The 25,674-nt window shown below is 36.6% G+C and overlaps 1 protein-coding gene across 2 annotated transcripts in view; it reads left to right on the top strand.

The window, feature by feature from the left end:
- The window catches only part of LOC121373500 (zinc finger B-box domain-containing protein 1-like), a 36,686-nt gene extending 14,268 nt beyond the window's left edge, over positions 1–22,418 (top strand). For both annotated transcript variants that reach the window (XM_041500180.1, XM_041500174.1), the window contains 13 exons: positions 177–226; positions 1,881–1,944; positions 5,113–5,329; positions 9,475–9,669; positions 11,338–11,465; positions 12,469–12,560; positions 14,010–14,435; positions 14,872–15,071; positions 15,739–15,919; positions 16,445–17,208; positions 18,656–18,781; positions 19,731–19,839; positions 21,963–22,418. In XM_041500180.1, the coding sequence (XP_041356114.1) occupies positions 177–226; positions 1,881–1,944; positions 5,113–5,329; positions 9,475–9,669; positions 11,338–11,465; positions 12,469–12,560; positions 14,010–14,435; positions 14,872–15,071; positions 15,739–15,919; positions 16,445–17,208; positions 18,656–18,781; positions 19,731–19,839; positions 21,963–22,041 (2,631 nt within the window). In that variant the 3' untranslated portion in view covers positions 22,042–22,418. The remainder of the gene's footprint in view (positions 1–176; positions 227–1,880; positions 1,945–5,112; positions 5,330–9,474; positions 9,670–11,337; positions 11,466–12,468; positions 12,561–14,009; positions 14,436–14,871; positions 15,072–15,738; positions 15,920–16,444; positions 17,209–18,655; positions 18,782–19,730; positions 19,840–21,962) is intronic.
- The last annotated feature ends 3,256 nt before the right edge of the window (positions 22,419–25,674 follow it).

Below are 25,674 nucleotides of genomic sequence, written 5' to 3'. Positions count from 1 at the left end.
CTACCAGGTTTAGATATCCGGTAGCCTGAGTGGGTAATTGGTAGCCAAAACACCCCAGGCTACCACTAAGATCAAGCCCTGAAATAGTCCATCTTTCCTTGATTAAAATTAATTTGGATATTTACCATGTTGACTATACACTTCTCATAACAGTTATTTGTTCTTGTACTTTACAGGCCATGGGTCCAAGACAGAGCATGTCTCCAAGACCTGTGAATTCCTATAGGTCAGTACAGCCCCATTTACAATCCACATCTACACACTGTGTTTTCCTTAAATCCAGTACGTGTGTAGACACACACGGTGATAAAAAAACAGAGCAATGGTTATTTTAGTTCCACAACTAGACTAGCACCTTCTGCCCCACAACTTTTCATTCTCCTCCTGTGTGCATGTAGACAGGTAGTCTGTGTTAAATCATGATGTCCAGTAGACATTTCCGAGATGGTCACATAAATGCAGTATTCATGTACACGGGTCTTTTAAGGTTGTGGTATGTACTATTCCTGTCTCTGGGATACTGCATATAAATGATCCCTTTTGCTAATCGGAAAGATTAGCCCATTGCGTGGCTTTAGCAGGAGTCCTGTCTCGTTGTCTGTGTGGTCCAGTGCCATATGTTGTGTTGAGTGCGTTGTTAAATAAAACATTCCTTTCTTTCTTTCTTCATTTGCATAACACTGGACTTAATATGGTGAAATATAGTTTGGTGATAGCATGCTCACTGTAAATGTGTTAGATATAGGATTGTTCCCCTCACTGAACCAATTTCCAGTTCCAACCAGTGTCCTGCAACTGGGCCTGTGCTTATAAAACTTTTAGTAAGAAAGAAAGAAATGTTTTATTTAACGACGCACTTAACACATTTTATTTATGGTTATATGGCGCCAGATGTATGGTTATGGACCACACAGATATTGAGAGAGAAAACCCGCTGTCGCCACATCATGGGCTACTCTTTTCAATTAGCAGCAAGGGATCTTTTATATGCACCATCCCATAGACAGGGTAGTACATACCACAGCCTTTGATATACCAGTCGTGGTTCACTGGCTGGAACGAGAAATAGCCCAATGGGCCCACTGACGGGGATCGATCCCACACCAACCGCGCACTGAGCGAGCGCTGTACCACTGGGCTACGTCTCGCCCCATAAAACATTCGAATCCAGACTCCGTCTCTTATGATATTACATGCATGCAGTTTGTATGGCGTTGTTATGACATTAGTGTCTCAGACTCTATTAGAGTCTCGAGTCTTAGACTCTTAAAAGTTTTATAAGCACCAGGCCTGGTGTATCAAAGGCATGTGTCGCCCTGTCTAGTTGCTGCTTGTTGAATAGCCAGTAGCTGCTGATTAAATAATGTGCCGGGGTGTTTTTAAGCAAGTCTTCCTTTCTATAATGGTAATTATTGATGTTTTAAAGGGACATTCCTGAGTTTGCCTCATTGTAAGATGTTTCCGACTAATAAAATATTTCTACGATTACACTTACATATTAAATATATTTTCTTGTTTAGAATATCAGTGTCTGTATATTCAATGTGTTTCTGGTCGTTTTGATATTTGTAAGAAGCCCAAACTGGATTCTGTCTTGAAATAATTTTGTACGTACGAAAAAAACATATTTTAGGAAATAAAATGAAATTTAATCTAGTACAAATATTAGAACTATCAGAAACACGTTTAATATACAGTCACTAATATTTTATGCAGAAAAAAATATTTGATATGCAATTACAATCGTTAAAAAGTCTCTGTTAGTCGATAATATCTTAAACATTGCAGCAAACTCAGGAATGTCCCTTTAAATATTCTGTGATGATTTTCAGGCTATGTTTTGTTCAAAATATTGATGTACGTGTGTATATATCTTTTAGGGAGTATGACTCGGCACGTAATGTCAGCGTTGTTGGAGCTATGTCAAGTAGAAGTAATTACCAGGTAGTTATTAAGTGCTGTATATTTATTATTGTGTTGCATCATGTTATTAATTTATATGCTTTAAGTTTTTTAAGAAAAAAATTATTGTTACAATAAATTATTGTAACCAGAAAAAAACCCTATTAACATTATTGTCTCTCTTTTTGTTTTGTTTAATGCTTATATCCAATCAAAAGGACTGTCTTGAGTTTGCTGCCATTCTAACATGTTTACGAAGATGGGTTTTTGATGACTAAAATTACATATTAACAATATTTTCTTGTTTTTAATAACAATTTCTATATAAACAAGGTGTCCGTTGTTATCCTAATCAGTGGCGTAGGAAGGACACTTTTATATTTACACACTTTTACACTATTATAGGGTGTATACTACCAAATCAAATCCCATAGACGACAATAGTAACATATGTGGCTAAAACTCCTACCTGCAACATATCAATCGACATAAACGCCACAGATATAAATACTACCACCCCTCACCCTTAAAGTGAAACACAAAAAAGTGGGTGTCAAGCTGCTCATTTCTGAGATAACGGGTAGCGTCTATGACTACCCTAGTTCCGCACAAAATTTGAGTACTTTTTTTTACAGGTACCCCATACATGTTCCAAGCACAAGGCTACTTGACACAGTGGTACTAGATAAAATAAAATTGCATACATTTTTAGCCCAGATGAAACTATTTTTTTTTACAACCAACACACTCACATTTATAACCAATCACAGGACTTGTGGTGTTCACTTCTCTATCAAAAGTTCGGTGCACCTCGAACTTTGCCCCAGCCGGAAGTTATTTGGTTTAGTACTACCTATACTGATAATATACATTTTTCAAAAAGTGTCCAGCTATGTGTTTTTATGACAACCAGGATCTGGTGTATTCTGACATAAAGTGACAGCCTGACTGAAACTGTTGTTTCTACAGTGCAACCTAATATAATGTACACCTCATAAGGCATATATATTGTATACAGTTTTGTACAAATGCAATATGTCATATTAAACAACAAAATGTTTTAAAATAAAACTCCTGAAGATATTTACTGTCAGTTGGGTGTGTGTACTCAGGTATATATGTAGAGACAACAAAGATTGTCAGAGTACCTCTACTCCTTTAAAGTATTCCATTAAAACACATGCACTTGACTGACCCCTAGATTAGGAGACCTGAACAGGTACATCAAAGAAATATCAGTATTAAAAAAATACACTGTCTGAGGAAGGAAACACCAACATGACTGTACCTGTATGAAGTAATAACTTAATGTTCTGGACATTAGTGTTGGGAGGAAATCCTGTATGCAGGGTGTGGTCGTCTTCAAGTTACCAGGTGTGGGAATTTCAAATCCATCGGCCATGCTGATTTTCATAATGAACCATCAAAACCATTGGGAGCCACCCATATTCCTGACTATATTTTATTTGTAGCCTACTGTAGTTGGAGCTTTTAATATTTGTGATATCTGGAATTATCATCCAGCTTTCACACATTTATTTTTGATTAATTACTTTAAAAAACTACTTTTAAATGACATAATTACCTGAACATCTATTTTATTGCATTATTTTCTAATCCAGATCAATACAATATGTATATTGGATGTATTTCTACAATCAGTAATCCAGCATTTTATTTAGCTAGTAACATTGGGTAATACAGCTTTAACAATAAAATAAATTACCAACTTACTCCAAGGCAGATAATCATATCTGAAAAGAATTGGTTCTGAATCCAGTATAAACCTAAAATGGTCTTCATGAGAGCAAACTAAGTGATTATTAAACAAAATATTTGATCTGGAGATCTAAAGATATGTTTAACAAGATTATTGTTATGTATAACTAAGAACAGAAGGCACAATAGTGACAACAAATTTAATTATGTCTTTGGTGAAGTTTTTCTTTAAATTTATTTTAAATTTTGCATAAAACTACAAACTTGTCTAAAATATAACTTAGCACCCTATAAATATGTCAAATGACAATAAAAATCAAGTTCTTTACAAATTTGAGTTTTCAGAATTTCATACATGAAAAATTAACTATGTTAATGGAAACAAAAGACATTAACCCACTATTGACACATGCTATTTTTAATATAAAAATAAATTGCTATTAAAATCTTAATTCAGGTTGCCTATATATAACACCATATTTAAGAGCAGTTGTATATGGCAAGTCAAATACCATGTAAAAAGAAATTATTGAAATATTTACAGTATGAATTATAGGCCAAAACCAATTTTTCCTCAGTGCTAACTTTGATTCAAACTCCATTCAGAGCCATGTACAGTGATTAGTGTCAAGGTAAAGGTCATTGTGAACTTGCGTGGTCCAGGGACAGCTAATTAATCAACCAGTATAGTTTAATTAAATAAAATCACAAAATCATAATATTTTTTATTATGCACTGAATATGTGCATATAGGGTGTATACTACCAAATCAAATCCCATAGACGACAATAGTAACATATGTGGCTAAAACTCCTACCTGCAACGTATCAATCGACATAAACGCCACGGATATAAATACTACCACCCCTCACCCTTAAAGTGAAACACAAAAAAGTGGGTGTCAAGCTGCTCATTTCTGAGATAACGGGTAGCGTCTATGACTACCCTAGTTCCGCACAAAATTTGAGTACTTTTTTTTACAGGTACCCCATACATGTTCCAAGCACAAGGCTACTTGACACAGTGGTACTAGATGAAATAAAATTGCATACATTTTTAGCCCAGATGAAACTATTTTTTTTTACAACCAACACACTCACATTTATAACCAATCACAGGACTTGTGGTGTTTACTTCTCTATCAAAAGTTCGGTGCACCTCGAACTTCGACCCAGCCGGAAGTTATTTGGTTTAGTACTACCTATAAAGCAAATATAAAGCAAAATATCTGAAAAGTGGGGGAGGGGGCGCATGTGCCCTCCCTTGCCCCCCCCCCCCCCCCCACACTTCCTACACCAGTGTTAATGTTTGTGGTAGGCCAAACCAGATTTTATTTTTGAATAATAATAATGTACAAAAAAATATATATATTTCAAGGTAACTAATGTTATTGACTATGGTTTACAGTATTCTATAGTTAAAATGTTTAAGTATTGCAAATATTCTTAACATGGCAGCTTTAAAATTACAAATTACACTGAAATTGTTTAGGATTGGGACCAGAATGGCCCGGATGGTGTGAGCGGTTCGTATGATGGGCCCTCGCTGATGTCTGGAATTTACAATGAGTCGGAGAGTGCGGCATCGTTCCAGCAGGCTCTGATAGCCTGGCGGTCGGGTGACACGGATCAGAGTCCGGGTCGGCAGGCGCTGGGAACCAAGAAACCCAGTCCTAGGAAGATTGTTGTGTCACCTATAAAAAGTCCAGGTGAGAGGTTTAGGTGGTTGAAAGTGATTCGGATTTCAGGGCACATATTTTTGAAGCAATGGCTTAATGCTATGAAATTGTACTGGATATAGCTCCTACAACACTGACATTAAATGGCAAATCATACTCCCTAAAATATACATCAGTATTTTGAACAGAATATAGCCTGAAAATCATCACAGAATATTTAAAACACATATGACAACTATGAGAAGGAATCCTTGTTTTGAAACGCCTCAGCACATTATAGTAGTGATAATTGGTGATAATTGTACTTAGCGCTACGAAATCTTAAAATCATCGTAAGTTCTGACGTCACTATGGTGTGTGCTGTGGTGACATCACAACCTACGATGTTTTTACGATTTTTTAGCGCTAAGATACATGTGTAGCTTCGAAAATCCCTAACCACCTGGTCATTATCTCTCAGTATGTGAGAAATGTTTTTTATATTGTCAGGTTGTAAATTTAGCAGAATTTTGTCCTTCTTATGAGATGGAATCCAAAAATATCGGATTCTATATTATTATCCATATGGTTCAACATAACCGAGTTAATAATAATCAAACGAAGCACACGTGTAATAACAAGTGTAATGAGGTAATTGTGGGAAGCGACGTCATAACTTGATGTTGCTTCTCCAGTCCCAGCTCGGACTGTCCATTTGAAATATGACGTCATTGCATCGTCTCCTTCTAGTTGTGGCTGAAATATTTTGAGTTGGATCTTGTTATTCATAAAGAAAACAACAATAATAATATGGATATTAAAGAAATTATTACACTCGCGTGTGAGTCGTACTGATTTTATGAAACTTGTATCAGGATTCATGTATTACCCTTGCTCTCGCTTGGGCAATACAAAAATCCTGACACATGTTTCATAAAATCAGTACGACACACAAGCTCGTATAATAATCTCTATATATTACATGACTGTTATCATTTTACAATTCTGGTGCAATCTAAAACAAAAAAATCTCCAAATTCATTGTCTGGTTACCTTTTTATTATATTGCATACATATAGTTTTGTTGATCCATACATTGGTTCAAAGTTGTCAGCGTTTAAAATAAGCACTTGTCCGGGTGTCCTGACAAGTGAAAATCTGTTCGGACAAGCGAAATGTACCTTGATGGTTGTCCTGTGGACAAGTGAAAGTGTTCGATGCAGTTTCATTTTTTAAGCAATCAAAAACATTGTCCTTGTACAGACCATTTATTTGGAGAAGTGAAAATATTGGTGGACAAGTAGATTTCTAGATGTATTTGTCCGTTGGACTAGTAAAACATTCTGCTTATTTCTATCACCGGTTGCTAATTGGAAGAAGTACTCTGTGTTCATAGCAGCACTAGTTATATATTTTTTTACACTGCAGGTCATGTGTCACATTTTAAAATCTTTTTTAACACTGCAGGTAAATTGTCGCATTTACCGTTTTATTAACTGCACACCAAGTGCCATATTTTCGAAGCTGTCTTCGTGCTACGAGATATTGTAAAACCATCAGAGGCTATGCCTCATAGTTCCAGATGGTTTTACAATAACGTAGTGCTAAGATAGCTTTGAAAATATCAACTGATATGTCACAATTAAAGGTTTTTTTTAGAACTGTGGACCAAGTGTTACAATTAAAACTAATATATTTACACTGCAAACCAAATGTGACAATTAAAATATTGTTAACACCGCTGGCCAAAGTTTATAGGCCAAATTGAAATATTAACTCTTCAAATCAAATTAAAATAATTAAAATAATGTTTACCCAAACAATATATAAGAATTAAAATATTGTTAACACTGCAAACCGAATGTAACAATCAAAATATTGTTAACACTGCAAACCAAATGTGACAATTAAAATATTGTTAACACTGCCAACCAAATGTGACAATTAAAATATTGTTAACACTGCAAACCAAATGTGACAATTAAAATATTGTTAACACTGCCAACCAAATGTTACAATTAAAATATTGTTAAAACTGCAAACCAAATGTGATAATAATTAAAATATTGTTAACACTGCTGGCCAAATTTTATAGGCCAAATTGAAATATTAACTCTTCAAATCAAATTAAAATAATTAAAATAATGTTTACCCAAACAATATATAAGAATTAAAATATTGTTAACACTGCAAACCGAATGTAACAATCAAAATATTATTAACAATGCAGACCAAATGTGTCAATTAATATATTGTTTACACAGCAAACTAAATGTTACGAATAAAATATTGTTAACACTGCCAACCAAATGTGACAATTAAAATATTGTTAACACTGCCAACCAAATGTGACAATTAAAATATTGTTAAAACTGCAAACCAAATGTGATAATAATTAAAATATTGTTAACACTGCTGGCCAAATTTTATAGGCCAAATTGAAATATTAACTCTTCAAATAAAATTAAAATAATGAAAATAATGTTTACCCAAACAATATATAAGAATTAAAATATTGTTAACACTGCAAACCGAATGTAACAATCAAAATATTATTAACAATGCAGACCAAATGTGTCAATTAATATATTGTTTACACAGCAAACTAAATGTTACGAATAAAATATTGTTAACACTGCAAACCAAATGTAACAATCAAAATATTGTAAACACTGAAAACCAAATGTGAGATTTAAAGTATTTTTAACACTGCAGACCAAATGTAACAAATAAAATATTGTTAACGCTTGAACGAAAATATGACAATTGAAATATTGTTGACAGCAAACTAAATGTAACAAAATATTTTGAACACAGCAAACTAAATGTAACAATTAAAATATTGCTTACACAGCAAACTAAATTGAACAATTAAAATATTGTTAATACTGTAAATGAAATGTGACAGTTAAAATATTGTTGACACGGCAAACTAAATGTGAGAATTAAAATATTGCTGATACTGCAGACTGTGTGGCAATTAAAACATTGTTGACACTGCAGACCCTACAAGTGTAAGTACATTGTACATGTCGTTCATTATTCAGCATTCCCATGTGGAGATCTTCTCTTGCTTTGTCTCCATTGTTAATGTGTAATAGCTGAACCGTGACATTTCGATGTGATGATCAATTATTAAAGGAAACATCTGCAGAATCGATTTGGTTCCATCGAGAATTGATTTTTAAAGGTATTTAAGAGAAACTTATTGGCATAATACATTTTCAAATGTGGTATTATGTGTTATGTTTATACATGTATGTCACAGTCCTTTATACTGTTTTACATGTATATATCTTGTTTGACACCTAACAGCTGATATTTTTTGTCCATCCATCCATCCATCCATCCATCCACCCTTCCACCTAAACACACACACATCCATCCACCCATCCAACCATCCACACATCCATCCATCCACCCTTCCACCTAAACACCCACACATCCATCCACCCATCCATCCATCCACACATCCATCCATCCATCCATCCATCCATCCACACATCCATCCACCCACCCACCCACCCTTCCACCTAAACACACATCCATCCATCCATCCACCCTTCCACCTAAACACCCACCCATCCATCCACCCATCCATCCATCCACACATCCATCCACCCACCCACCCACCCCTCCACCCACCCTTCCACCTAAACACACATCCATCCATCCATCCATCCATCCATCCATCCATCCATCCATCCATCCATCCACCCACCCACCCACCCACCCACCTAAACACACACACATCCATCCATCCATCCATCCATCCATCCATCCATCCATCCATCCATCCACCCACCCACCCACCCTTCCACCTAAACACACATCCATCCATCCATCCATCCATCCATCCATCCACCCATCCATCCATCCATCCACCCACCCACACATCCATCCATCCATCCATCCACCCATCTATTTAATTGTGAATTAAGGGGTATGTGGGATTTAGCTCAGTGTTAGAATGGGTCCACCAAAGAGGTTTGATCCTGCGACTAAAGTCGCCTCCCTCCCACCATAGTTCAGATTCACTGTGCTGTACTAATATATCCTTTTGTTTATTAATTCCTTTTAATTAATTAATTCATTCATTCATTAATTCATTCATTCATTCATTCATTCATTGTGCATTCAATCATCCATCCATCCATCCATCCATCCATCTATCCAACCATTTCATTTCATTTTAGTGTTCAGCATAGAAAGTTCCACAAGCACCACATCAGATGCCAGATCCCCAGACATTCATTTCCATAGCGACGTCAGCTATGCTGAGAGACTGTTACTGAAGAAACACAGGAGAACTGAACTTCCTCCAATCCAGTCTGCCGTTTCTGTCACGCCCACTAACGATAGAACAGGCTCGGCTGGTAGTCGATATCAAGGTTAATATCATGGCTCTTTCGAATGGAGAGTACTATAGGTTTCGTCTCTGTCCTTCTGTCCTTCTGTCTTGTCTGTCTGTCTGTCTGTCTGCACCACATATAGTTTTCTGGATGTTTTTTCTCTCCATGCCTAAAGATATTGAGTTGAAGTTTTGTATATAGCTTTATCATGTACAGTTACATATCAAGTTGGACTTTAATGGGGATTTATCCATGTTTGACAGAGTTGTGGTCCTTGAAATTAGGGGTCCAATAGGGGACCTATATTTGCTTTAGCAGTACTCTTAGAGTAATTGTTTATTTTAGTGCCAAATTTGCAATGTGATCTTTAAAAGTTGCATTTTGGTGTGTACCTTTCTCAATGCAATAATATCAAAACACATTTTCATGATTTACAGTATGAAGTAAAATAACCATTAATACAGCTGCAAATGATATGACCTTGATGGTGTCGTGGTTAGGCCATCGGGCATATGGCTGGTAGGCACATGGTTCGCAGCTCGGTACCTGCTCTCACCCAGAGTGAGTTTTAACGACTTAACGGGCAGATGTAAGGCCACTACACCCTCTTCTTTCTCACTAACCACTAACAACTAATCCACTGTCCTGGACAGACGTCCCAGATAGCTGAGGTGTGTGTGCCCGGGACAGCATGCTTGTACCTTAATTGGATATAAGCACAAAAATAAGTTGAAATGAAATGATATATTTCTGGGCAGGACGTAGCCCAGTGGTAAAGCGCTCGCTTGATGTGCGGTCGGTCTAGGATCGATCCCTGTCAGTGGGCCCATTGGGCTATTTCTCATTCCAGCCAGTGCACCATGACTGGTATATCCAAGGCCGTGGTATGTGCTAACCTGTCTGTGGGATGATGCATGTAAAAGATCCCTTGCTACTAATGGAAAAATGTAGCGGGTTTCCTCTCTAAGACTATATGTCACAATTACCGAATGTTTGACATCCAATAGCCGATGATTAATAAATCAATGTGCTCTATTGATGTCATTAAACACAACAAACTTTAACTCAAAGAGTATATGTCAAAATTACCAAATGTTTGACATCCATTAGCCAATGATTAATAAATCAGTGTGCTTTAGTGGTGTCGTTAAACAAAACAAACACACTTTAACTTTAATTTCTTTAATATTATTCAGTTTGTACCCAGTTAGTTTTTGTTTTTTTTTCTGTTAAAGTTATTGCTGATCTTTTGACATTTTAGCGGCGAGACGTAGCCCAGTGGTAAAGCATTCGCTTGATGCGCAGTCGGTTTAGGATCGATCCCCGGCGGTGGTCCTATTGGGCTATTTCTCATTCCAGCCAGTGCTCCACAACTGGTGTAACAAAGGTCGTGATATGTACTATCCTGTCTGTGGGATGGTGCAAATAAAAGATCCCTTGCTGCTAATCGAAAAGATTAGCCCATGAAGTGGCGACAGCGGGTTTCCTCTCTGTATATCTGTGTGGTCCTTAACCATATGTCTGACACCATATAACCCGTAAATAAACTGTGTTGAGTGCGTCCTTAAATAAAACATTTCCTTTCCTTTCCTTTGATATTTTAGGTCTATTTACCAAATAAATTGTATAATAATATATAAAAATATTAAATTTTGCATAAATTTCTTTTATTGTTTAGTACATAATGTAATTTTGTGTATTTTCAAGATGATATGGACTATGAACCGGTCAGCTTCACTGCACTGTATCAGGCATCCTGCATCGGTGGGCAGTCGCCCCGGCAACCACGAAGAGTAGAATCTGGTCTTTCTATCATAGAGTTAGACGCCACTTCAGTGAGTATTGTATGTAACTGTCTTAGTTTGTTCTACAAATAATGTAATTCAGCACCGGCCTCGATGGCGTCATGGTTAAGCCATCGGATATAAGACTGGTAGGTACAGGGTTCGCAGCCCGGTACCGGCTCCCACCCAGAGTGAGTTTTAACGACTCATTGGGTAGGTGTAAGGCCACTACTTCTCTCTCACGACCACTAACAACTAATCCACTGTCCTGGACAGAAAGCCCATATAGGTGAGGTGTGTGCCCAGGACAGCGTGCTTGAACCTTGATTGGATATAAGCACGAAAATAAGTTGAAATGAAACGAAAAATGAAATGTAATTCAGCTTCGACTGAAAACAACAAAACCACATACAATCTGTTTAATGTTTGACATTTAGATTTGTAGTCAGTAATTGTGGTTTTTGTCTTATAAATATGTCAGTGATGGGGTAAAACGTCCTGGATACAAGTTACGTATTATTATATGCATAGCACTGTCATATGACACGTTTTTGTTATCCATGATGTTTGCAAATTAAAACTTAAAAGGCTGTTTCTTGGTACATTACAGCCTGTAATAGAAACTAATGAAACCAAGGCTACGTTCAGCCAGACCGAGCAGAAAAACCCATCTGCTAGACTGGTTTATGCGCCTCACGTTAAACCAAATGGCCACATTGGGAACCAATCAAATAGTTCGCAAACGTTAGCGAAACGTTCGCTGGCTGGACTTAGGGCAAGCTTTGGTTAAATCAGCCTTGGTGCATCATTAGTCTGCTGTGATCAAGGGTTGTGGAACAACTTTTTCCTGTTATTGTGCTCAGAGTGCTAGAAATACTGTATTTTAACACATAAAATTCAAAAATTTCTTCAACCCCCTCTAATATATCTGGGCCTTTTGACACTTAAAATTCCCTCTTCCAAGCCATCAGACTGACAGTCCACCCCCCACACTGCCACCACTACCACCACTTTCAAATATAATTAGTCTTGAAATTCCTGCATTTATTTGTAGTCAAGACAGCATCCTGCATCGATGGAGTATTCTGACAGGTACCAGGTCGAGGAGGTGGAGCCGTATCAAGCCTGGGAAGTAGAAAACTTAAGGTTTGTGTTCTGCATTGTCAAAATGCGAATCATTGACACAGGTACTGTGTTCTATTAATCACAGTGTAATAGCAGGGCCGTAGCTAGGATTTTTTGTTTGGGGTGGGTGGGGCAACTGAGTAGTTAATAGTCTAAAACTCCTTAAACAGTTAAGAGAATTTTCTTTAATTTTATATAAAATTCCGGATTTGTTTCGGGGGGGGGGGGGCAACTGCCCCCTTTCCCCTCCCCAGCTATGGCCCTGAATAGTCATATTTTACGTGCCCCAATTCACTCGGAATAATATGACAGAGTAGTTGCAGGGTTTCTAGATTATGGTATCCCCACTCCCATGGCTAGTGGTATTCAATGTTTGGCTAGTAAATAACTCATATTGCCATGCCCGACGGCTACTGAAATAAAATAGTCAAATGTTGCAGTTAAGTCTATTTTGTAAATATAAATAGCCTGCCCCCCACCCCAATCCCCCAGTGTTAGTGGGGTTTTTAAGCTCTATCTCCCTTTTTAGGTGACACATCTGATTATTACTATTATTTAGTAAAATTATATTAACTTAAAGTAAAGGAGGGCTAGTGAAGTTTTGATTGTGGCTAGTACATTTTTTAAAATCACTTATCCCATGGTTAGTGGATGTTATAAAAATTCTAGAAGTCCTGGGTTGGAAGCTCTCTTTAAAGTTGTTCAGTCAATTAATTGGATTGACTGAACAGAGAAATTTTCTATTTTGTTGGATCTTGGTGGTGTCGTGGTTAGGCCATCGGTCTACAGGTTGGTAGGTACTGGGTTCGAATCCCAGTCGAGGCATGGGATTTTTAATCCAGATACCGACTCCAAATCCTGAGTGAGTGCTCTGCAAGGCTCAATGGGTAGGTGTAAACCACTTGCACCGACTAGTGTTCCATAACTGGTTCAACAAAGACCATGGTTTGTGCTATCCTGCCTGTGGGAAGCGCAAATAAAAGATCCCTTGCTGCCTGCCGTAAAAGAGTAGCCTATGTGGTGATAGCGGGTTTCCTCTAAAAAAACCCAGTGTCAGAATGACCATATGTTTGATGTCCAATAACCGATGATAAGATAAAAAATCAATATGCTCTAGTGGCGTCGTTAAATAAAACAAACTTTACTTTACTTTTTACTTTTTGTTGGATCTTGCTCTTGTCGGTAGAATGCTCACCTGAGGTGTTTAGTACAAAGGTGGACCTATTCTCCGATTGGGGTTTTCCCCAACTCATCCAGTGTCCCATGACTGGTATATCATAGGCTATGGTATGTGCTGTTCTATCTGTGGAAACGTGCAAATCCCTCACTGCTAGTAGAAAAATGTAGCAGATTGTCTCTATGTATCACAATGACCAAATGATTTAATAGGCGATGATTAATTAATCGATGTACTCTAGTGGTGTCATTAAACAAAACAAGTTTTAACTTTCATTTTCATTTTGTTTTCAGGAAAGCCCTGTCTGCTGTGAAGTCGCCAAGTGAGACATCCGTGGATGGCAAACCTCCAGCCAGAGGTCCGAGAAGTGCCAGAAAGCAGTCTAAGAAATCGTCTGTGTCGAAGGAAGAGATTTCCGTCTCTTCATTCTCATCGGACACCAGTTTGTCTCTGTCGAGCAGAAACAGCAAGCAGGAGACAAACTACAATCAGAGTTCGGCTCGGAGGAACGTCGGTTCCATGCAGAACAGAGGTGACGGCAAAATGAATGTTGTCTTTACGAACAACGATATTGAACCCGAACTTCAGTTCAGTCAGTCGCAGTCACGGACACAGTCACGCGCTGTATCATCAAGATCAAGGCCATCGTCGGCACGCGTAAAGTCGTCCAAATCACGAACAGCATCAAGACTGTCTAGTCGTGCCAGATCAAGAAATGGGTAGGTGCTGGTTGGTATGATAAAAAATCGTGCCTACTTATTTTTAAATTTGAGATTGTTTATAGTTCGTCCCATGCTATAAAAGTGTCTTTTTGTAAATAATTTCAGATTCGTTTGATGTATGAAGAAAAGTAAAAGTGTTTTGGATATAACAAAAATTTACCATTTTTGTGTGCAATTTAAAAACGAATTAAAACTAATACATACCTTAGTAAGAAAACGACACTTACATCGTTATGGCCGCCATTTTTGTTTTATGGGCTGGTGTAGTCTTGCTATATGAGATTACTCTAATTTATTTTCGTATGACTCCCTCTGTAGCGGAGTGCGTCGTTAAGTAAAACATTTCCTTCTTTGCCCTCTGTAGTGAAAACATTTTTTAAAAAGTGATTAATGGCAGTTAATTCCATGACAGTTGTTTGTTTTTAATTCCCAGTGAGGGTGTTTTAACAAAAGCCCCGAACGAGTCTCTGCGAGAGGTTGCTAGTCGTCTGGGTCACACTGAAGTGTACACCTACAATTCGCCGATGAAGGATTTCTTCACCATGGGAGTGAAATCAGAATTTCAGGAAAGAACGGTGACGCCATCCAGCAGTAAGAAAACCAAAGAGAGTTCTTATAAAGTTAGCCACAAACGTAAGTTTCTGTGTGTTTATAGTATTCATTTTATTGTCTAAGAGTACTCGTTTCTAGTCCAGTCAGCTGATAGAATGGTGCTAGAAAAACTACCTAGAAAATGTCCCTAGATGGATATGTGCCTTTTTATTTATTCTCTTGGTTTATTGTCTTGTGTGAGATGAGAGTAATAGCATGTGCCCCCCACTTTTTAGATATTTTGCTTTATATTTGCTTTATAATAGTGTAAAGGTGTGTAAATATAAAAGTGTGCCCCCACACACACACTTTTTGGCACCTTCCTATGCCACTGAAAATGTTATGAATTTTATTATAATTATACTAATATTATAAGACTGGTTGAACTAGAAAATATTTCTGGCACTAGTCCTTTTGTAAATGTTTTTTTCCAGATGATACTCGTCTCAAGAAAATAAATCTTTGGATCTCGCTAAAGCTCACTCCAAGGATTGATTTTGATACTTGTGTCAGAAAAAAAATCTACAAAAGGATGAGTGCTAAAAACTGTTATTCTGGCATGCATCCTTTTGTCAATGTTTTTTTTCATTATTTCATTATCTTTGCAGTATACCAAATGGCACCATGACAAACTATGAAAGTCAGTCCATTTCTTTGACTAATTTAAAGAAAAACTGATGTCATTACCGTATTTCGTACTTCCTTGCAGTGTACAAAATGGCACCATGTTCATGGAAGCCAGAAAATAGCTTAGAGACGAACCTTCCTCCAGACAGTGTTAGTGTGGAGATCTCTGAGGCGTTACTGCAGGGCACTGCCAGCGGACTGATGGATGAACAGACGTCCGAATTTACTCCAGCATCAGAAGTCCATAGTCGCAGCTCCAGCAGGTAGGTATTCTGAAGAGACGAAAATCTGCTTGATTTTGCCACAATTCTGAATTTTAGCATTATCTGAAAACTTTCTTTTTTTGTTTTTTTTTAAATGAAGAGAGTGCAGTAACCTTATACATTTTTAGACCCTGAAAAGTTTTCCTTTTTTATTCAGCCTTTACTGAGTAAAGATGTGAGATATAGGTATTACTTCACCAGTGCTGACGGCGTCAACATTTCCGTTTAATTTCCGATAAAGTTTCGCATTTAATTCCATTTCTCACAAACTATAAATCAATGAAGCTTAGTTTATAGTTACATTGTTGAACTGTTCATCTCAATGTATATTTTTAAAAATTTAAATTTATTGAATTAAAATTTTAATTAAAAACATTTTAATTGATTTTTGTTTAAACTATTGATACGGTTTTGGATGCTGTCACTCTTTCCTGTTAGTATTTGTGTGATCTCTTATTCCTTGCCATCATTATATTTTTACTTGTTACTGACTGACAGAAAACATTTGACATTTTGTCTTTTTAGAGTTGAAACTCCCCGGAATGAGAATCGTGATTGGAACACACCACCCCCTCTTTCAAGGCAGATCACAGCAGAATCCCAAAGACTTAGAAATCCAACAGAGCCGGTAGAACAACCGCATTCATTTGATTCACGAAGATTATCCACTCCGGAAGTGAAAAGCACAACCAGACAAAACAGTAATTTGGCAAGGTCCAGACAAGAAACGCGCGAGTCTCAAAGACTGAAAACGCCAACAGAACAGCAGTATTCCTTTGATTCACGAACATTATCAACACCGGAAGCAAACGGCACAACCAGACAAAACAGTAATTTGCCAATGATCAGACAGGATATGTCTGAGTCCCAAAGACTGAGAAATACACCGGAACCAGTAGGTCGGCATTCACTCGGTTCAGAAAGATTACCAACGCCTGAGTTGAAAAGCAAAACCAGACACAGCAGCAATTTGTCGATGAGCAGACAGGATACCCAGGAGTCCAAAAGACTTAAACAAAATCCATCCGAGCCAGTAGAACGACAGTCGCACGATTCAGAAAGATCATCGACACCGGAAGTGAAAAGCAGAAATGGATACGGCAGTAATCGTCCATCGAGTAGACAGGACAGAAGGCCAGCTTCACGAGCAGCTGGGGACGGGAGGACTTCACGAGTTGGTGGAGAGGGCAGGACTTCACGAGTCGCCGGGGAAGGAAGAACTTCACGAGTCACAGGAGATGGCAGAAATTCACAAGTTGGGGAAGATGGCAGAATTTCAAGAGCCATAGGTATTAGCAGAGAATAATTTTTTATTTTGTTTTAAAAATTGTGATTAGCAACAGTTGTTAATTGATTAAAAAATAATTAGCAACTATAGTCCTTCCCAGCCTCCATGAACAATGTTTTTTGTAAATAATTTCAGTTTGATTTGACTTAACAGGAAAAGTAAAAACTTGTGTTTTAGAAATAATAATAAAAAGCTACTATTTTTGCATATAATCGGCTCAAAAATAAATAACTTGTAGTAAATACCATAGTAAGAGAATGACGTTCTCTGATGGGAAGGACTACAGTATTTAACATTTTAAATTGTGTAGCTATCTTAAAAAAACTTGCTACACGAATCGTGACATGATACATGATTAGTTTTTGACAGAGTTGTATGTTGGGGTGGTGGAAGCGGAAGGTATTTCTTCATTACAGACTTGAAGAGTATTTGTTACAAGAGGGGTGGGATCTAGCCCAGTGGTAAAGCACTCTCTTGATGCGCAGTCAGTCGTTCTCATCCTATCACTCTATGCGTTTTATTCTCATTATCTTAATATAAACAACTTCGTAGAAGGGTTTTTTTTCATTGTCTTTAGGAGTTGGGTATACTTATAAGGATTTTAAAAATATTTTCTTTTGGGGTTAGGTATACGTATTAAGTTGTTTTGTTGTCTTTTGGGGTTGGGTATACTTAGTAGATGGTTTTTTTTATTTATTATTTGAGGTGTTGAGTATACTTAGTAGATGGTGTTTATTATTATTTGAGGTGTTGGGTGTACTTAGTAGATGTTTTTTTTTATTATTTGAGGTGTTGGGTGTACTTAGTAGATGGTGTTTATTATTATTTGAGGTGTTGGGTGTACTTAGTAGATGTTTTTTATTATTATTTGAGGTGTTGGGTGTACTTAGTAGATGGTGTTTTTTTATTATTTGAGGTGTTGGGTGTACTTAGTAGATGTTTTTTTAATTATTATTTGAGGTGTTGGGTGTACTTAGTAGATGGTGTTTATTATTATTTGAGGTGTTGGGTGTACTTAGTAGATGTTTTTTTTTATTATTTGAGGTGTTGGGTGTACTTAGTAGACGTTTTTATTTTTTTATTTGAGGTGTTGGGTATATTTAGTAGATGTTTTTTGTTTATTATTTGAGGTGTTGGGTATATTTAGTAGATGGGTTTTTTTATTTTATTATTTGAGGTGTTGGGTATACTTAGTAGAAGTTTTAATTTTTTTATTTGATGTGTTGGGTATATTTAGTAGATGTTTTATTTTATTTTATTATTTGAGGTGTTGGGTATACTTAGTAGAAGTTTTAATTTTTTTATTTGAGGTGTTGGGTCTATTTAGTAGATGTTTTTTGTTTATTATTTGAGGTGTTGGGTATATTTAGGAGGTGTTTCATTGCAAAATCCATTTGATCCATCTGACATGACTATTAAATAAGACTGGTATGTAATTATTATTACAGTCGTTGATGGTGAAGACATGAGTAAATACGATGATGCCGACTGCGAGGAGATGCAGACCCAAGAAGATAATGAAACCTTGGACCAGCTGGAGTGGGAACTGGCGTCTCAGTCTGGGCGACTGACAGGTAATCTGACTCGTTGTAATATTTAACAGCAAGAGAACCACCTAACACTTACAACACCCAGGGTTTAAGTTGTCCCCGCCAGAACCCAGATGTGAAATCAAGTCGGAAATGTGTGCACTTTGTAGATCTACTAATCTAGTACCATTTTGGCTCTCTGGCTAACTGAAACCTGATTTCGACTTTGGCTACAAAATAAGAAAATAAGCAGGCCTCTAAGAATTAAAATCATTTATGAGTTACACACACAAAACAAAAAAAATCAGGTAACCCATTTTATTGACCATGTAAATGATGTTCTAAATTTAATACTTAAACAAAAATGGGTTTCTCAAAGCTAAAGGTACGCGAGGATCTTGTGAACAAAACTATCATTGTTGCAGTTTTCAGAGGCCCAACAAGAGTATTTATTACTTCACACCAGTGTAAGATATTGCCCATGTCATAACAATCACTCAGTATCTAACTATTGTAATATTGGCGTGATGTGAGCGTGACTTGGATCACTTGCTGAACCAATTCGTAGAAAAATAAGGTATAGTAGGTCTCGACATCTGCTTCTGCGTTGCGGCTTGTTTGCAGTTGGTTTGTAATAAATAAAATACTAAACGAGCTTGCCTGTCATACCATTTTTATGAGACTCGTGAACAGTGTTGGTATCTGACTGGCTTTCGCTCGTCAGATACCAAACCTGTTCACTTATTTCATAAAAATGGTATGACAGGCAGGCTCGTTGAGTATTCTATATTTCTGAGTGATTTAAGTTTGAATGCCTGGAAGTTGTGTAAAAATTACCTGGATTACCAGTATTCACAATGAAAAGAGATCTAAACTGATTTCCATAAATTGTTTTTGGGGGAAATCGGATTCTTTTCAGTGTAAACACAGGCTATGTGAGGCATATCACTTTGGGGTGTTGTTAAATATTCATTCTTTCGTTCTTTCTCTGTAGCTGATGGTCAGATATCCCGACTGAGTGGACTAGAGGACCTGTCTCGTTCTGTGAGCTCACAGGACAGCACTCCAACTGGGCAGAGTTACGATCTCGGCACAAAACTCAGGTCGGTTATTTTGGTGTTTTTGAAAGTTGAAATAATAAAAAAATATATATATTTTGCATAGTCTAAGACTGAAAAACAAATTAACCTTTAGACTACTGGATTAGTTTTTGACAAAACCCCACATTGAGTGGGTACAAGTTTATAATTTTTACTCATATATATTCACTTAAATATATCGGTAAGTATTATTTTAGTGGGGTTTTCTAATTTTTATGATATTTTAGGTAAGTTAATGTTGATTAAAATTAGGCAAAAAATTGAAAAAGTTGCATTTAAATATACGGGGATTTGTGGCCAGCAGTCCTGTATGTATGTCCATTATTTAAAAAAACAAAAAAACCAATCAACAATTCATATCCCAATATTTGGTGATTTTCGTTGTTGGTAAAACAATCAAATGAGCTGCACAATCAGATATTGATTCCTCAAAATGACTACTATTGTTGTCTAGCAAAAATACTTGCCGAAAACCACTTTTTCAACTCAAAATTCCCAGGTATTTTCCATTAAAAAACAAAAACCTAAATCCGCCAAACTTAACTGTTTCCTGTTGTTATATTAATATTTCCGATGAGTGCTGTGTACAAAACGGCGGGAAATATGAATTTGGGAATGCACTGTATACATCTCGCCTGCAGTAGTCAGAAGGTTAAATAAACATTGTGTGACACTAAGCAGTTTAAACCTCCTGACACTAGGACGCAGTCTTGTTTTCGATTACAACAATAAATGATAGCCAAAGTTTTAGATATCCTGTCAAGCAGGCATCACAGTGACTGTGTTTTAGGTTGTCTGCTGGATTCTTCTCTGGTGTGGACCAAGTGGATTGGTCTCTTGATAACCCGTGTGCTAATTTCATACCCAAGTATTTAACCGCTTTGTGAGAAAATACATATACAGTCAACCCTGCTCTAGCAGCAACCTGTATTAAGCAGTAACCTGTATTAAGCAGTAACCTGAATTTCTCTCTAATCATCTAATATAGTACAAACTGACCTGTATTAAGCAGCCAACTGAGTTAAGAGACCACATTTTTATTCTCTCTAATCATCTAATATAGTATTAACTGACCTGTATTAAGCAGCCAACTGAGTTAAGAGACCACATTTTTATTCTCTCTAATCATCTAATATAGTATTAACTGACCTGTATTAAGCAGTCACCTGAGTTAAGAGACCACATTTTTATTCTCTCTAATCATCTAATATAGTATTAACTGTCCTGTATTAAGCAGTCACCTGAGTTAAGAGACCACATTTTTATTGTCTTTAATCATCTAATATAGTACAAACTGACCCTGTATTAAGCAGCCAACTGAGTTAAGAGACCACATTTTTATTCTCTCTAATCATCTAATATAGTATTAACTGTCCTGTATTAAGCAGTCACCTGAGTTAAGAGACCACATTTTTATTCTCTAATCATCTAATGTAGTATTAACTGACCTGTATTAAGCAGTCACCTGAGTTAAGAGACCACATTTTTATTCTCTCTAATCATCTAATATAGTATTAACTGACCTGTATTAAGCAGTCACCTGAGTGAAGAGACCACATTTTTATTCTCTAATCATCTAATATAGTATTAACTGACCTGTATTAAGCACACACCTGTCCTAAAAGGTCAGTTTTTATACTCCTTCGGGGGTCGGATTTAGCTCAGTCAGTTGAGTGCTCTTTTGAAGTGCTTTTGTCACAGAATCGAACTACCTCGGTGAATCTATTCAACTGATTGGGTTTTTTCTTGTTCAACCAGTGCATCACAACTGGTCAAAATCTGTGGTGTGTGCTTTCCTGTCTGTGGGAAAGTGCATATAAAAGATCCCTTGCTGCATTAGGGAAAATGTAGCAGTTTTCCTCTGTTGACTATGAGTCAGAATTACCCAATGTTTGACATCCAATAGCTGATGATTAATTAATCAATGTGCTCTAGTGGTGTTGTTAAACAAAGCAAACTTATACTCCTATATTATTATTTAACACAGGTTTGACTCTGTATTATTATGATTTACATTCAGTTACATGTAGTATAATTATTTATAGCAATTAAAAACAAATGTATATTAAGTACATAAAAAATGTTAAAAGTTTTACATGTCAAAAGTTATTTTATTTTAATTTCAGACTGGATGAATTCAGTGATGAGACGGATGAAAATGACAACAAGATTCTTGATACGGAAGATGTGAAGGCTCTTCACTGACACATTACAGCATTACACGTTGCCCTATAGCTCCATCCATCACAACGGCCTTTATCTCCTAGCAAACTGTTCTGTAATAAATAGCAGACTTAAAAATCAGTACGTAATATGTACAATGCCATGTAGTATGACAAATGGCCTTTTAGGTGTTTTTAGCTCTTACCAAATTGTTCTATAATTAGCTAAAAATCAGTACATAGTATGTACAGTGTAACCTCTCAAAACCGGACCTTCTGTAAACCGGAATTCCCCCCAAAACCAGGCATTTTTCACGGTCCTTTTTAAAAAAAAAATCAGTAAAAAAATTAACCCCTCTGGACCGGATACATCTTTTAACCGGATGTTTTACTTGGGGGGGGGGGGGGGGGGGGGGGGGGGGGCGAGACGTAGCCCAGTGGTAAAGCATTCGCTTGATGCGCGGTTGGTTTGGGATCTATCCCCGTCAGTGGGCCCATTGGGCTATTTCTCGCTCCAGCCAGTGCACCAAGACTGATTCATCAAAGGCCGTGGTATGTGCTATCCTGTCTTTGGGATGGTGCACATAAAAGATCCCTCGCTGCTAATCGTAAAGAGTAGCTCATGAAGTGGCGACAGCGGGTTTCCTCCCTCAATATCTGTGTGGTCCTTAACCATATGTCTGACGCCATATAACTGTAAATAAAATGTGTTGAGTGTGCCGTTAAATAAACCATTTCCTTCCTTTCTTTTACTTGGTGCCGGGGGTGTCTGGTTTAGAGGGATGTCACTATACATGTATTATAATATAAACATTTTTAACTATTCTGTGTTGAGTTTTAAAGATAGTTATTGGATGTTTTATTTAGCTTTAATACTAAATCTTAAAATGTAAGTTTATTGGTTCTTGATATTTACATGATTTTTAAAAGAAAGACAAAAGAAAGTGACTGTGAAATCCTTACAAGTCAAATTATTTTTACCTGCTTCTTCTTAAAAAAAACATCATTGAAAAAGGTATTTGACCGACAACTTAATGTTTTGTCAGCACTTCATGTGTCAGTTAATTTATATCAAAGGCAGGGAAATGTAACTAGGTATTAAAGGTGTATGTTATACAGTGAAACCTCTCAAAACCGGACCCTCTGTTAATCGGAATTCCCTCAAAACCGGACGTTTTTTATGGTCCCTTTTTAAATATCTGTTCTGAAGAGAACCTTTGTAAACCGGATACCTCATTTAACTGGACTTTTTACTTGGTTCCAAGCATGTCCGGTTTAGAGGAGTTTCACTGTAGTTTGATGTTCTACTTCGAACATTGTCACATGAGGAAATGGACCTTTAATAAAGTACACCTACATGTATATAGCAGCATTGGCTTATATCTGTGTTTTCTTTTCAACTTATCCTGACCTCTCACCAGTGGCATTTTCCCCTATTTCACACAAAAAACACTCCGCTTAACCAACACAAAACAGGCTTCTGAAAATTGCGATTACAATCGTTTTATTTGTGCATTGCTCACACAAATGTAATTGTGCGTAACCTATTTTTTGTTCGTTCAAAATTGCTAGCACCAGTTACATGGATATAATGGGTTATGCAAAAAGGAAATGGGCTACATGGATTTATTACTGCATAACCGATAAATGGGAAACGCATATTTTCAATTCTCTAAGACCTGCAAAAGACTGCGATGTCTTTGATAAGACAAGAGCGAAAGAAAAGATGTCAGCACTGTAAGAATGTAGGAGAAGGAAGTCGCTGTAATGTGATTAGTCTTACTCTTATTGCATGCCCATATACCCCTATGGTTTCAGGCATGTCCCTCCAGGGTCATGCCTCTAGAACGGCCAGTAACGTGGCCCTGGACGGAAGGATAATTTGAAGGGGATAATTTGGAATATTATTATAAATTGGGGAAAGAGGATCAATGTGATTAGACAAGGAACCAAAAGACTTATTGTATGATTTAAGCCATTTCATTGGCTGGTGGGATGTTTGGACCAGTCTACTTAAAATAGGGGTAAGTGCCATTGCTGAGAGATCGGGATAAGTATTCAAGAAAAGATAACATGATTCAAGTTTTCTACTTTCTGTTCATTCCAGTCATCTTGAGATGTGTGCCTTATGGCTGTTTTCAGCTTTGTTGTAGTGATGTGAACTTGAAGCCTGGGGCTAGTTTTTCAAATGTTACTGAACTTAACCAAAAATCAAAACCAAGGATTGAAACAATGCAAATAATAATTGAAAAAAAAAGAAAAGAGTTTAAACTTGAGTTAGAACAGTCAAAGTTATCCATACATAATCAATTCTAAAGTTTATTTTGTATTTGAGCAAAATAATTAAAAGAAAAATATTAGACTAACCCAGAGTTAATTTAACTATGCTTTGAACAACTGGGCCCTGGTATGACAACAAAGGCTAATGGATATGATTTTTGTTGTGAAGGATATTATACATTTGACAATGAGTTTGTGAATTATTAAATTAATATTATATATTTGTTGTATTACAAGTAAAGTCAGTTTGTTTTGTTAGATTCAGTTTAATATATTATAATTGTTGTGTTATCAAAGCTTGAACGTTTATTTAGTCCTGTGGTTCTTAACATTCTCAGTGGATAGGTCCAACTGGGTTTACCCTGCACCCACCCACCCACCCATTTCCAACCTGTTCATTACATTCGGTGTATCAAAAAGCTGTGGTATGTGCTAACATGTTTCATAAAACAAACTCTTGCTGTTAGTGGATAGTACGAGTTAGCCATGAGACATTATCAGGTTTCTTCTCTCATTCTCTTGACCAGTTATCATGTTAGACAATAATTGATAATAATAATAATAATAAAAATTATTATTATTATTATGCTACTATTATTAATATTAAAATACACCTGTGACGTCACAGTATTGTCTCAACGCTCCATTATTTTTCAATAATTGAGAGATGAAACCCTACTTAATTAACCTACCAAAATCACTGGTGTTAAACTCCATACTAACATATATTTACATAAAAGTATTATTTAGTGGTGTATTTTAAGTAGGGGAATGTCCGAGTAACTCTCCATTCCTGAAAAATAATGGGACTCAGTTACTTGGAAATTCCCAAATACATAATAATAATAAACATGCAGTGTTATCTTACAAAAATTCCTAACAGAAAATAATATTTTATAAAGTGGTTATTTACAATTACAATGTATTAATGTATCAACATTTTAGCAAGTGTACAAATCATATGTTAGGGGGAGGAGATTAATGCCAATATAGTCCTTTATCATGAACACAATTGTGGATAAAACATATACTTGTGGATAAAACATATACATATGTTTTTGGTCATCCTGGTGTTTTTAATATCACAAAATGCATTTCTCATATTTTTAAAAATGCATGTGCGTCTGAGAGGTAACAGTTATGGAGTCGAGTTTTAGTCTATTTTTAGAGGGTATTTCACCATTTCAAAGTCACAGACTTGTTTCGTGCAATTGTAACTTTATCCAAATGTAATACAGGTTTGTAGATTAACTAAACTTAGTGTTAATTTTCATGGGCTGAAACTAGGGTCTGTCTCCCTAATGTATTAACATTTTAACAAGTGTACAAACCATATATGTTAGGGGGAAGAGATTAATGCCAGTATAGTCTTTTATGAGGAACAAAATTGTGGACA

The sequence above is a fragment of the Gigantopelta aegis genome, chromosome 1 (assembly GCF_016097555.1).
Source record: "Gigantopelta aegis isolate Gae_Host chromosome 1, Gae_host_genome, whole genome shotgun sequence".
Classification (NCBI taxonomy): Eukaryota; Metazoa; Mollusca; class Gastropoda; order Neomphalida; family Peltospiridae; genus Gigantopelta; species Gigantopelta aegis.
The sequence above is the reverse complement of the archived record's forward strand: the minus strand, read 5'-3'. Positions and strand labels throughout refer to the sequence as shown.